This window comes from Protopterus annectens, chromosome 6.part1 (assembly GCF_019279795.1).
Source record: "Protopterus annectens isolate FY-2018-M chromosome 6.part1, PAN1.0, whole genome shotgun sequence".
In the NCBI taxonomy this organism is placed as follows: Eukaryota; Metazoa; Chordata; order Ceratodontiformes; family Protopteridae; genus Protopterus; species Protopterus annectens.
Window position 1 is genome coordinate 463,723,321 of NC_056738.1, and position 13,962 is coordinate 463,737,282.

The following is a 13,962-nucleotide window of genomic DNA, read 5'->3' on the forward strand; positions in this document are numbered from 1 at the left end:
CAGTGGTGTTTTTATGGTGTCGAGTTGCCACCCAGCCTTCACAGAAGGCACACACATACACACACACGTACATGCATGTCGTTAAAACTCACTTGACTGCAGGGAGGACATGGAGACTCTACACAGAAGGTGCTCCGGCTGAGAATCGAACCATAGAACCTCTTGCTGTGAGGTGACAACACTAAGTGCTGCACCACTGTGGCCTGTATAATCAACAAAATTGTAAGTACATAGTATAGGCTGGAAAACATTTAATAAAACTTTTTAAAAATGGTGGTAATTCTGTAATGGTGTACAGTAGTTATAGGTTGCCATGGACATAGCTACTTTAACCATTCAGCAAAGTCAGAGACTTCACTGAGAAGTGTATAGCTGCTAGTGATGCATAATTTCCATTTGCAAGTCATCCACGTTTGGTGGGCTTCATTTGTTTTTCTGTGCCACCTATGTTGCATTGCCATTGTGCTCCAGTAATCAGTGTGAATATGAAGTCTACTAAAATGTTACCGCTACTTGCCACTTATAGCATCTGGGTGGGCTGCAGACCTATGCTGTAGATGCATAGGGTAGTTAGGTGTCACTACAACAGGACCCTAACTGCACATTACTGTATGCTGTGGTCCTTGGTTGTGAACTGCTAACTTCAGAGCTACCTGCCTCATGACTCATCACTGACTGATGGCATTTCTGGATAATATGAGACAACCAGTATAGACTCAGCATTTATTTTATGGATTGCAACATAGCATGCCCCCTTAAACTTACCTCCTAAAATGCTTACAGCAAACTTTTTTCTTAATCAGCCCAAGATTTAGACAACAGTTTGTGCAGTGTAATTGTTTAGTTCAACATCAGTATTATGGTCACCTTAAGGTTATAAGGCAAATGTTTAGTAAACCTAACACGACCACTTCCTCTTCTGTTAACACCAGTTCCAGCCGCAGTCTCCTGATGAGGCTAACTGTAGCAGCAAATCAACATTTCAGCTTTGCAGCTACTTTTCAAGTGAGTAAGCCTTATGTACTTATCTGTGCATTTCCCGCAAATGAATGTTGTGTACAATTAAAGTGTGGTTCATTGCATGGATCAAATCTGTCGTCCATCAGACTTTATCCATGTTGTGGAGTGATGGATTGCTGGCTGCATCCCTGACAACAGCTGCTCATTAATCAGCTTGGGTATTTTGGGAGAGGAATGTGAATGATTCTGAGGCCAATGTCTTCATCCATGGGGAAAGGTGTTGGGTTAAATCTCTGCATACAAGTACCGCATGAGGGAAGTGCAGTCCTTGTCTCCACTGTACAGTTAGTCAGGTGTGAGCCTGATCGATGGGTGTATGCAGTCTGGCCAGTTAGCATATTTATGTAAAAGATGCTTTTGCAGCAGCTTATTGCAGACTGATGCTGCACGTTGCCTGTCAAAATCCATGGGAAAACTGTCTTAACGTCTCTCAGGATGATGGCTGTTATAAGTTGTAAGAAGAAAGAACCAGTTATATTGCCAGGAGCATTGAGGAACAAATGATTTTGATGGTCATGGACAGACTGAGGCAAAAAAGATGCAACTCAGAAGTGAACTGTCATTTCATATTGCAGGACACCCAATTTCTAATGCAACACTTAAATATACTGTCATCATCATTGTCATCAGCCCCCTCTTCTCATTTTTTTTTCTACATGGGGTTGGGGTATCGTGTTAAATGACGCCAACTCTCTTGATTTTGTGCCACATTTCTGCCTTCTTCAGCACTCATGCCTGACTGTTACAGATTTTCTTTCACACAAAGCATCCACCTCTTTGGATGTTCTCTGTTCTTCTTACTTTCTTCCAGTCTGTCCCAAATCTTCCTCACCAGATTGTCTTCTGCTTTTCTGCACATGTCCAAACCATCTTTTCTGCAATTGGTGCTACTTTGGCTTCTGCTTTTATGTCCTCATTTCATGGTCTGTCCCACAGTGTACATCCTATCACCATTCTCAGGCACTTCATTTCTATCTCCTCAAGCTTCTTCAGCTGTTCTGCCTTTACTGCCCAGGTTTCTATACCATACAGTAGTACTGGTCGCACCACTGTCGTGCACACCTTACTTTTCAGCCTCTTTGGTATTCTTCTGTCATAGACTACACCTGACACACTATGCCATTTGGCTGCAACCCCTCTGATTCTAGCTTTGACCTCTTAAGATGTTGTTTAATTCATTAGCTTTTCACCCACATAATCCAGTTAGGGAGCACTGTTAGTCTGACTATCCTGGCACAAGGCTGACAGTCTCGGAAGAATGCTATTTGCTTTGCATATTTCTAAATAGCAATTCGAATCCTGAAAAGGCCACCAACATATTTTGTTTTGCAGACTTAGAAATGCCAGCAAGTAGAATATGATTTATAAAACTGTTTGTTACATTTATTAATGAAAATGTAATTATTAAATTGTTTGTGAATAAACTAACAAACTTGGGGCCTACATTAGCCAATGTAATGTTTGCTAATAGCCATTACTGGAGAAAACTGGTTTTCTAAAATTCTATAATCGAATACCAATTTAAATATTGATAAATCATTTGTCAGCCTTGCATGTCTAGGTAATGAATTCCACATCCTTCCTGCCCGAATATGAAAGAAAGTTCTCTTTAGCTTTGAATTGGAAATGTGAATTCTTATATCTAAACGTTTATTTCTTGTATCAATAACATAATCAATAAAATTAATATCTAAAATGGCAGCCAATTATCTGTCCTTAAGTCATCTGTATATCATAATAATGTGACTTCTTAAAAAAAAGAAAAGAAAACAGTGAGCCAAAGAATATAAAGATAAATAAATCAGTATTTCTTTATAGGATAGGTTATGATAGCCATCTGTCTGACTGGTAAAGGTTTTGTGAATCCATTCCAACTTTTTCAGTTGCAAAACATTTAATGCACATAAACGCCCCCCATATTTAGTAATAGGCATTTTACTTGTTAAGTAGATCTTTTGTAACACCCCGACCATCTCTACTTGAGAAACATCAAAGGACAATAATGTTTGTCACATTAACTTCATAGGTAAGATTCATATCTTCCAATCTTCCATGATACCCAAATCTGTCATTTCCTCAGAATGAACACAAATCTGATTGTCCTGGGCATAAGGTTATTGATAATTATTATGCCCAAAATGTAAACTGGTACATTTTCCATTGTTAGAGCCCATACCTTTGGTTGTTAACCATTCATATAGGTTATCCAAGTTCAGATTACAAAGCATACCAATCACTAGTAATAGTTATTCCCCACCCTATCGTAATATCATTGTGAAACTTAACTGTACAGAGTTAGATTTTGGACATTCTGACATCAGAAGTGTGATTTTCTTCACACTGGTGGGAGGGGTTAGAGAAAATGGTATAGTATAACCTCTGGATCTGATTCTAGGCTATATAATAGTGGCCCCAAGACTGAGACTGGAGGCACTCCCTGGCCATTAATCTGTATTTGGAGTAGGAGTTTTTAATTTTTACTCTGTAGATTCTACCCAGTAATCTTGTGATATCCATTTAGCTACACAGCCAAAGTTATCAGTTCTCATTAAAGTCCTTATAACTCTTTCATGGGAGATGGAGTCAGAAGTCTTAACCAGATCCAAAAACACAGCACCATTGGCTAGTGAGTTATCCAGTAAGCTAACAATCTGCTCATAAAAACTTATCAAATTATGATATATGATCTCTCTGAAAGGACTCCATGTTGATGTGTATTGTAGCTAAAGTCCAGCACTTGCTTACAGGAAAGCCATAGTATCCTCTCAAAGTACTTACCTAATATGCAAGTCAAACTAATAGGTTGATTGTTTTCTGTCATATATCCTGGTTTACTGTTCGAAATAGGAACTATTATAGCTTCCTTCCACAGTTCGGGAACTAATTCTTCCTTGAATGATTTTTTGTTGGAATAAATAAGACTGATAAAATACATTTACTAGAACTCCTTTGTACATGTTACCTTTGTGTGTTAATTTGATAAGTACAGTACATCGTGTTAGTTTTCCGCACTCCCTGCCAAAGTTAACATACTTACCGAGCCATTCAATTTTAAACCACGTGTTACCTCCCCCATTTAACAGGGAATTAGCTCTTCATCAAGAATTTCCCTGTGGATATTCTGCACTCCTGACAAAGTTAACATACTTACCAAGCCAGAGCTGTGGAATCAACCAGGACGATCATCCATTCACTTTTGTATGTCTTTACTCCTAGCCAATTAATATATGTAAGCTGTAACTTTACTGTATAGTTCTCAGCGTGCACACTGACTGGGGATGTGACATTCTTTGCCCCCTGCTAACACCTGAACCATTCCACTAGCAATTATTACATTTTGAGTCTTTCTTGTTCTCTGAGTTAACTACTTAGCTTTTTTGATTCTGTTCCTGTAAAGTGCACCCCTATCCCGAATTGTCTACAGGACTGCAAACTTTCTTCTGAAAATTGCCTCTTTACACAGCCATGCAATAGAACTTAGACTGACAATAACTAAACTGATTACTTGTTTTTGTTGTAAACATTGTGCATTGGACATTGGGTGGTGCAGTGGTGCAGCAGTTGCATTGTCATCACGCAGCAAGTGGTTTTCTGGTTCAATTCTTGGCCAGGGTACCTTCTGTGCAAGAGTCTACATGTCCTCCCTGCGTTCGTGTGGTTTCCACCGGGTGCTCCAGTTTCCTCCCATGTTACAAAGACATGTATCTGGAGCATTTTTCCCCAGGCCTCTGCTGAAAATTGGCTTCATTCCAAGTCAGACTTTCCTGGTAAACAAATCTCAAATAAATAAATAAAAGTTGTGCACTTGGTTTCAACCCACTCCATTCGCCCTCGCTATGCTCAGGCTCCCTCCGCTCCCCTACCCTGCCCCCCTTTCTCAACCACCCTCCCTTTCCTGTAATTTATATAGATCCAAACCACTCCCTGTCAACCATCAACCAATTACAGACCTCCCCTTCACGCTACAACCACCAGTCCTCTTGCTTTTACTTCGTCAACTTAATGCAACTTTATCCACTATCCCCCCATATAATCTACTCACAGACAACCCATACATCTCCCCTCATACACATAGTTCCATTCTTCTCTCTCCCACACAACTTCTCAGATTCACATTTTACAATTAAGTTCAACTAGCTTAGCTTCACTTTGACCTATTTAACCTCTATTGGTACTACATTACCCTTTCTCTCCTCTTTCTAACTTATTTTACATCCTACCACACATACCACTTAACTAATTATCATTCCTCCACACTTCCTACACACCCTATCCACCATCACTCCTACACAAATTTTCCAGTCTTAGCACAGCTCTTCTTCAGGTCTAACTCCCAAATCTATGTTTAGAAATATATTGAAACACAAAGCCCCCTGCACTCTACTTATAAATATCACAGACTTTTAACTAAAATCAAATACATCCTACTTCACTCTCTCACTCGCATCAAACTGCAGGCAGACATTCATCCTAACCCAGGCCCCGTGCAAATTGTCACTGCCTGCTCACAGTCTCCCCCTTCACCTACTGCCAACTTTCCAAATCAAAACCTCTAAAAAACACACTTCCCAAATCCAGAAACCCTGACCTCCTTCTTAACCAACCCTAATCTCAGAAGCATTGCTAACAAAATGACAGACTTCCACACTTCCCTCACCCTTTACTCTTCAGACATAGCAGTTATAACTGAGACTTGGTTAAAATACCATATCAAAGACAAACAGATTGTAACCAAAGGCTATAGCATTATTAGACAAGATAGACTGAACAAACTTGGGGGGGTGTTGCTATCATGTTTAAAAACTCCTTCCAACTTGTCCAACTGCCCAGCCCTCCCCTGGACATGCCCAACTGCAAAATAACCATTCAGCTAGCAATCAACACCGAAATCCCTTGTCACGGACTCTCCAATAAGTGTTCAAACACCTCTCATGCAATCAACGCCCACAGATCTTTAATCATCTTCACTACCTGTATACCCCCTGGATACAATCTCCCTATCATTGAGCACCTACTCTCCTGGGCTTCCTCTTATTTTAGTCATGAAACAGTAATACTGGGAGACTTCAACTTAGACTGGCTTTCCTACTCCTCTAAAAGCCCTTCCAACTTTATTAACCTGTACAGTTTCTCTCAAGCTATTAACTCTTCCACACGTATTGATAAACACACTAAAAAAGAATCAGTTTTAGATTGGATATTTACAAACAGACCTAATCTAAGTTGTCAAGCTGGCTGCCATCCAGACACAGTGACCACTCACCCACCTTTCTACTTAGAAAACGGCTTCAAACAACCAATAACATCATGTTTAAGAGCATCTGAAGTAAACGAACCCCCCCCCCCACACACACACACACCATTTTCAGCACATTGCTACAGCGATGTGACTGGTCACCATTAAAAGCCCTCCAATTAGACCATGCTGTTCATTACTGTAATAGAACATTCTTCCAATTACTTGACAAACTTGCTCCCACTAGAAGAATCCATGTCAGGACCAAACAATGCCCTTGGCTATCTAATGTTACTAAACTAACACTTCGAGAGACAGGGCTTGGTCGCAATACCAAAGATTCAAAAACAAAGATAACCTAATTTTATACCAACAGCTGAGAAACCTAGCTAAAAAACAAATTAAATATGACTAAAATAAACTTACTTCCAAACATGCCAACAAAAGTAGTCAAATAATCCACAAAAATTCTGGCAAAGTATCAACTATCTCCTCAGGCCTGGCAAACCCTATACCCCTGCTCCAACCAACAAAAATACCTCTGACTGCATAGCATCTCAGTTTTATTCTCACTTTCAGTTCCTTAACTTCCCTCGCAAATCTTGACACCAAACTACCCCTTTCAGTCTCGCTTCTACAGAACCAAGCTTAACTCCATTTTCATTCAAACCCATTCAAATCAACTATATAAAAAAGGCTATTAAACAAACTGATGCCCTGCACTCTTGCTGCAGATCAGCTTCCCAGTGATTTTCTAAAACTAGCCACCCCCTCATCTCTTATCTTATACCTATCTTAATAAATCGCTCTATCTCTGAAAAATATATACCTCTCCTCTGGAAAATCTCACTGTATTCCCCTACACAAAGGTGACCCCTCCACATACTTCTCAAACTACTGCCCAATATCTATTCTTTCCTCCCTTTCCAAAATTGTAGAAAAATGTATTCATTAGCAACTACTTGAGCATCTCTTTAGCAAATAACTCTTATTCAGCTAGCAGCATGGATTCAGAGCGAAACAACTACTACCACACTCATTAGCTTCACTAACACTGTAAACTACCTCAAAAATCATGGTAAACTTGTCGCATTTGTCTTCGTCGATATGTCCAAAGGTTTTGATATATCATCAAATACTGCTCAACAAACTGGCAACATATAACTTCAGTGTAGCATCCCTTACTTGGTTATAAAGCTATCTTTCCAACAGGCAGCAGTCCACTAGATGGTAAAACCAACTGTCCCCCCCCCCTCCCATCTTTCTGGGAGTACCCCAAGGCTCTATCCTCTGACCCCTTCTCTGTCATATTTTCTAATAAACTTAGAGGCTAATTGGGTGGAGGAACCATCAATTCAATACACTGATGACGCCTCTGTTATCTGCTCTGCCTCCCTGACTCCAAGAACTACAAGTAAAAGCACAAGATTCTCTCTAAGATGTAGAAAATTGCCTAATCAACCATCAACTCATTCTCAACCCCAGTAAAACTAAGCTTATGGTCTTCAGCAACAGTGGAACTAAAAATAACAAAACCTCTCTCTCCATGTACTTCCCCAGTGGTACAAGAATCAAACCAATCAGTCAAACTTAAATTCCTTGGTGCAATAGTTGACGAATGCCTAAAATTCGACCAACATATACCAATCACAACTAAAAATGTTCACATTAAACTTGGCTCACTCTTTAGAGCCGAACCATTTTTAACTGACTGTGTCAGACTTTCTGCAGCCAGATCCCACCTGCTTTCCACCCTCCTTTATTACTCACAAATCTTCACCAACCTGCATAAGAATAACTTAAACAACCTTGAGAGCTGCTATAACAAAATAGCCAAGTTTGCCATTAACCAGCCCCACATATCCCACCACTGTATTGCACTCCACCATTTCATCTGGCTTGAACTTCCCAACATTATAACTCAACCAACTCACCATTGCACATATACACAAACCTGATTACTGCCCTGATCTCTCCAACTTAGTTTGAACCTAATACCAACCCCAGGTCCCCTAAGATCATCAAACAAACTCCTCCTAAAAGTAAAAAAAGTCCAAAAACTACTAAGCTGTTAGTACCTGGGGTAGCTCTGTTCAGTAAAAGGGAGATGTGAAAACAATCAACTGCCAGACATGAACTAAGTATTGCAACACTCGGTACAGGTTCACTGACTGGATGCTGCTTGGAAGTGGATGACATGATAGTAAGGAAGAAGCTGGACATCCTGTGTGTCCAGGAGACAAGATGGAAGGACAATGCAGCAAAGCCACTTAGCTTGCTGTCCAGAATGTGCTGCTCAGGAGGAGGACAGCCTAGAAATGTTGTGGGAATTTTGGTGAGGGGGAGTCTTCAGAAGACAGTGAGGAATGTCCTCAGAATGAGTGACACTCATGGCAATCTGACATCCATGTAAGGATAAGGCACTATTCATAATCTCAAAGTATACCCCATAGCAGGGTTGTGATAGCGAGGGAAAGAGTGCATTCAGGCAGCAGCTGCACGAACTATGAGATAAAGCAGGACAACATGAGTTAGTGTTGATAATGGGGGGGGGGCTGATTGCACATAATGGGACAGACAGAACAGGATATGAGGACTGCTTGGATCCACATGGGAGGGACAACAGTAATAAAGAAGGAGAAGCCATTCTAGACTTCTGTCTGACAAATGGCTTGAGGGTAGCCAACACATGGTTCATCAAGAAAGATGGTCACAAAATCCCATGAAAGAGGACTGTCACAAAATCACATACAAGTGTAACCAACATGCAACTCTGGTAGACTTCATTTTAGTAAGGTAAGGTCACTGAGGTAGAATGTGTGATTGCGGAGTCATACTTAGTGAAACAGTAGTCCCACAGCATAAACCACTAGGTGTCACATTTGGCTCCAATTAGTGGTTAGAGAAGGCTGTATGACCAACATAAACTAGATTTGAAGACCCAGGAATTGACTGGAGAGAAAACATGAGAGTTCAAGGAAATAGTGAGAGCTCTAGCCCTTAAGGAAGAAAAGGATATAAGTGGAGTTAAAGAATGGCTGTGCCTCAAAACAGTCTGTGTGAGGACTATAGAACCAATGCGTGACCAAGCCAGCTATGGAAGTAAGGTACACAAGCAAAGCTGGTGGTAGAATGCCGAAGTCTAGAAAGTCATCAAAAGAAAGAAGGTGTGCAGGAAAAAGTTGGAGATAGAAAAGATGGATCAGGTAAGAAGGAATACTGGTTGGCTAAACGAGGCAGTTGCAGTAGCAAAGACACACTACCATCTTATGGAAAATTATTCCATAGATGGCACAAAGAGATTGCCCGTCTTCAAGGCAAAGAAAGAAGGATAAAGAAGATGGTTATTAGCCACCCTTTGTTGCCAACAACAACCTGTTCATCAGTCCACAGGACATCAAAGGCAGTTTGAAGGGTACTTCCAACAGCTTCTGAATGAAGAAAACACTACAGAAACTGTACTGCCCTAGATAAAGCCTATAATGAAAAAAGAGGAGGAGCCCACCATAGAAGAAATAAGAACAGCACTAAGGAAAATGAAGTCAAGGAAAGCAGCAGTCCTATATGACGTCTCAGCAGATATGATCAAGATGTTCTGTGCGCTAGGGGAAAAATGGCTCCTGAAGATACTCATAGCAGTATGGATAGAAAAGTGTGTCCCAGATGAGTGGAGAATAAGCATACTAGTGCCAGTGTTTAAGAATAGTGGACATTCACAACAATGGGCAGTAGAGTGGTATCAAACTCCTGTCACACTGCATGACAGTTTGGATAAAGTGATTGATAGATGAATATGCAGAGTAGTTGAAAGTAAAAAGCAAGACAAGCAGTTTGGATTTAGATCAGGATGCAGCGCAACCAACCTGATGTATGCAATGACACAGATTGTTTCCACATCTGCATTTTTTTCTGAACATTCTAAATGGACATTCCTAGACCTGGAGAAAAAATATGAGAAGGTCCCCAAAAAAGTTGATTTTGGCAGTCATGCAATGAATCAAAATCATATAAACAGTAAAATTAGTGTAGGTCATGTACAAGGTTCAGATGACTCACGAGCATGAACGGTGTTCATAGTCACACAGGGGTTCCCTGTAGGAATGGGTGTGTATCAGGGTTCAACTCTGAGCTCACTACTGTTCATACTGGTAGATTGACTACATTAAGAAACAGGTCAGAGGGAACAGATCAACAAAGTTTCTGTATGTAGGCAATGTGGCATTACAGGCAGACGGTGGAAAAGAACATCCCCAAAGAATAGGGGAATGGATTGCAAAACTGAAGGCACACTGAATGATACTAAGTACAGATAAGACAGTTGTCATGGCAGCAAATGAGGAAAGTCGGGAGGAGCTGGAAAGTGAGATAGAATGGAAAACAGTGGAACAGGTTAACAGCTTTGGGTATCTGGGAAGGATGGTTAGGGAGAAGGGGGGTCTGAATGAAGAGATCAAAGCTAGAATCAGAGGAGCTGCAGCTAACTGGCACAGAATATCAGGAGTAGTGTGTGACAGAAGAATGTCAAAGAAGCTTAAAAGTAAGGTGTACAAAACAGTGGTGCAACCATTACTACTGTATGGTACAGTAACTAGCCTCAGAAGGTAGAGCAGTTGAAGAAGCTAGATGTGATGGAGAGGAAGCACCTCTGTGACAGATGAAATGAGGACATCGGAGAAGATTCCCAAACACAGAGAAGGTTAAAGATAACAGGTTATGGTGGTTTGGGTGCATGTGCAGGAAAGTAGAAGACAAGCTAGTGAAGAAGATTTGAGGAAGAAGGCAAGAGGAAATGAGGGTATCCGGTAAAGAGATGTATGGATTGTGTGAGAGCAGATCTGTGACAATCAGGTATAACTGTCAAAGAATGTAGGAGAGTGGCATAGAATTGAGAGAGATGGAGACAGCTGACATGACATCCCAACCTGATGTAGAAATCTGTGAAAAAAGGGCATTGCTGATAATAGCGTAAGTAGTGCTGTACATATATGCATATATATATAAAGTGTATTTGTGTGTATATATCTTTATATTTCATATACATATACACAGGTATGTTAGTATTATAGGTACGTGTACATTGACCGTCATGCATGTATGCATGGATTTTATTATGTCTATGTGCGTGCATATGTAATATATGTAATATGTATGTACATCTCTGCATTCTTCTGTTTCATTGTTCATACCAATACTTGCATTTCAAACCATCTGCCAATTTTCATTCTCCATGTATGTGCACATAATGATAGCAGATTTTCTAAACCATCCCATTATGCATGAGTTACTCTTCTTTTGTCTCTGTGTGTGTGTGTGGCTAGTTCTGCCTGGGTTCATTATAGATATTATTCATTTAATAAACTATTGTCTTTTTTGTTTTGGGGGAATGTTCAAATGACTTATATTTGTACATGTTGCTTGAAGTTATGCTTATTTCTTTTAAATTCATCTGACTTTGGAAACCTTCTGCAGAGGATTTCTCATCTGCTGTTTGTAATTTTTCTTTTCTGTATTTTTCCTGCAGCTAGCATTATGTGACTGGAACATGAGGTCTTGTAGCAAATGAGCTGCTAGCTTTCAAAGTTTGGTAGTTCTGCATGCAGTTAGGACAGTGATAACTATAGCCTCGTATCCAAACAACAACAGTGATTAACAAAAAAAAAAAAAAAAAACATCCAGTAATGCATCATGTGTTGAAAATAAGTAATCCTGCACTTTGCAGTTGCAGGAGCTTCTCTTCTCAAGTTTATTGTGTACCTATTACATGTCATCGAAGTAGCTCTTTTCTGGCTCCACATTTGTGAATCCCAGGAAATCTAGGAGCACATGTGCAGGTGTATTCATCTACTCGCAGCTGATGAATTTCAGTTAACTGAATTCAGTGTACCAAATTAAGCAGTCTGTTCAGTTAACAGTGGCCGCTGTGGCTCTACTACTACCTTGCATTCAAATATTACGAAAACCTAAATTGGCTCAAACATTTCTTTGAAACATTTGCAGGCAAGTGCTCATCAGAAAATGTTCATATTTTAAATATTTGGTATTAAAACAGCTAATGTTTTTTTTCTTTTCGCAGGTTATTTAATCTTACCCTGAAAAGGCTTATAATCTTTAAGGAGCTTGACAAGGACCTGAACTCTGTCATAATTGCAGTCAAGCTGCAGGTAAGTATTATATTTTTTGTACTTCCATTTATTTTGAATGCATTTACTTGTAGATCTTCCAGGCCATTTTCTATTTAACAGGTCGACATTTGTCATTGTTTCCCCTGACACATATATATCTAACGTGTTAAGAATACTGATGATATAGTGAAGATCCAAACGAGTGAAACAGAATTAAGACAGGGCAGCTCCTGCCTGTGATAAATGTACAAGCACCCTGTTATGTAGGACTTAACTTTTGGTTTCCTGCAACAGCGGCCACAGATATGAGTTAACTTTACTTTCCTGTTCAAAGATTTTTTTAGTGTGCTATTTCTGTTTGCACTGATACCTTGTTTATTTTTAATATATGCTTATGTGGTTCTTTTGACAATAAAGCCACAAGACCATTATTTTCTTTTAACGAATTATTGACTAGTCTTTTAATAAAAAGATAGCATTAGATAACATAACTCTGTACTCATGATTGTAATTAGATAACTCTGAGTAGCAGCATTTTTGGTAAAGTACACTTTGGAAAAGTTGTTTGAAGAAGAAAATGCTGTTTTTTATTTTCATAGGTTCATAGGTTCATAGGTTCATACTAGGCTATCTGCCTGAGGGCATTTACAAGCCTAGCCCATAGTTTTGTGGCTTACGCCACCCCTTTAGTATGGGGAACTATACCCATTATTTTGCTGTGCCTCTGTTGAGCAGTGACACTGAGGTAATCCCTGGGGTATATCTGCGATCTCCCATCCATTGGTCAAGATTTCTCTTGAACAAGGCCAGCGAATGCTCTGCCTCACATATACCGGGATTTTATTCCACAGCATAGAAGTCTTTGGGTGATGAATCTATCCCTCCAGCATGTCCTATTAATAGCCTGTCGAGGTTTTAAGTCTCCATATGTGGCTCTGGCGGATCTAGATTTTTTGAGGTGAAGCATATTCATCAAATCTGGGTTTGACATGGCCTTGTATTAGGCAAAGGTCACCTCTGAGCAATGTGTTTACTGAATAGAGCTGGAGTTCTTTCAGTCGGGCAGCATAGGACAGATGTTTGAGACCCTTTATCCTTTTGGTGAGGAACTTTTGTGGCCTCTCCAGCTGCTGCAAGTGTCGGGTCAGATACATTCCGAATGGGGCATTGTACTCAATCATTGGTCTGATGAGTGATGAGTATATCATCTAAGATGTTAATACTTGCTACAGTGTAATACGGGCTGTAATGCAACACCTTTCATAAATTGTATGTGTCAAACTTCAGTAACTATGCACAGTGGAATCAAATTTGTATTTAAAAAAAAGTTTCCATGAGTAATAATCATGATTTTTATGTTGGCAATTTTTATGTGCACAAAAGTCAGAAGTGCATTTAAAATTCTAGATGACTCTTTATTTTGAGTCTCTTAAAGTGAAATATTGAAATTAGTGTGTGATTTTCACTTGTAGTTCCTGTTCCTTAGAGAGTAATGATTATGATTGCTACTTGGATCTTAGCTTTCATGTTAATTATTAGTAAGTCTCACCAAGAAAGTTATGCTGCTTCAGATTTTACATCACA

General features: G+C 39.8%; 1 protein-coding gene across 1 annotated transcript in view; it reads left to right on the forward strand.

Annotated features, from left to right (window-relative positions):
* The window catches only part of PACS1 (phosphofurin acidic cluster sorting protein 1), a gene marked incomplete in the record, with an annotated part of 1,397,033 nt that overhangs the window by 309,460 nt on the left and 1,073,611 nt on the right, over window positions 1-13,962 (forward strand). The window contains 1 exon segment of the mRNA XM_044075887.1: window positions 12,330-12,417. Coding sequence (XP_043931822.1) covers window positions 12,330-12,417 — 88 coding nt within the window.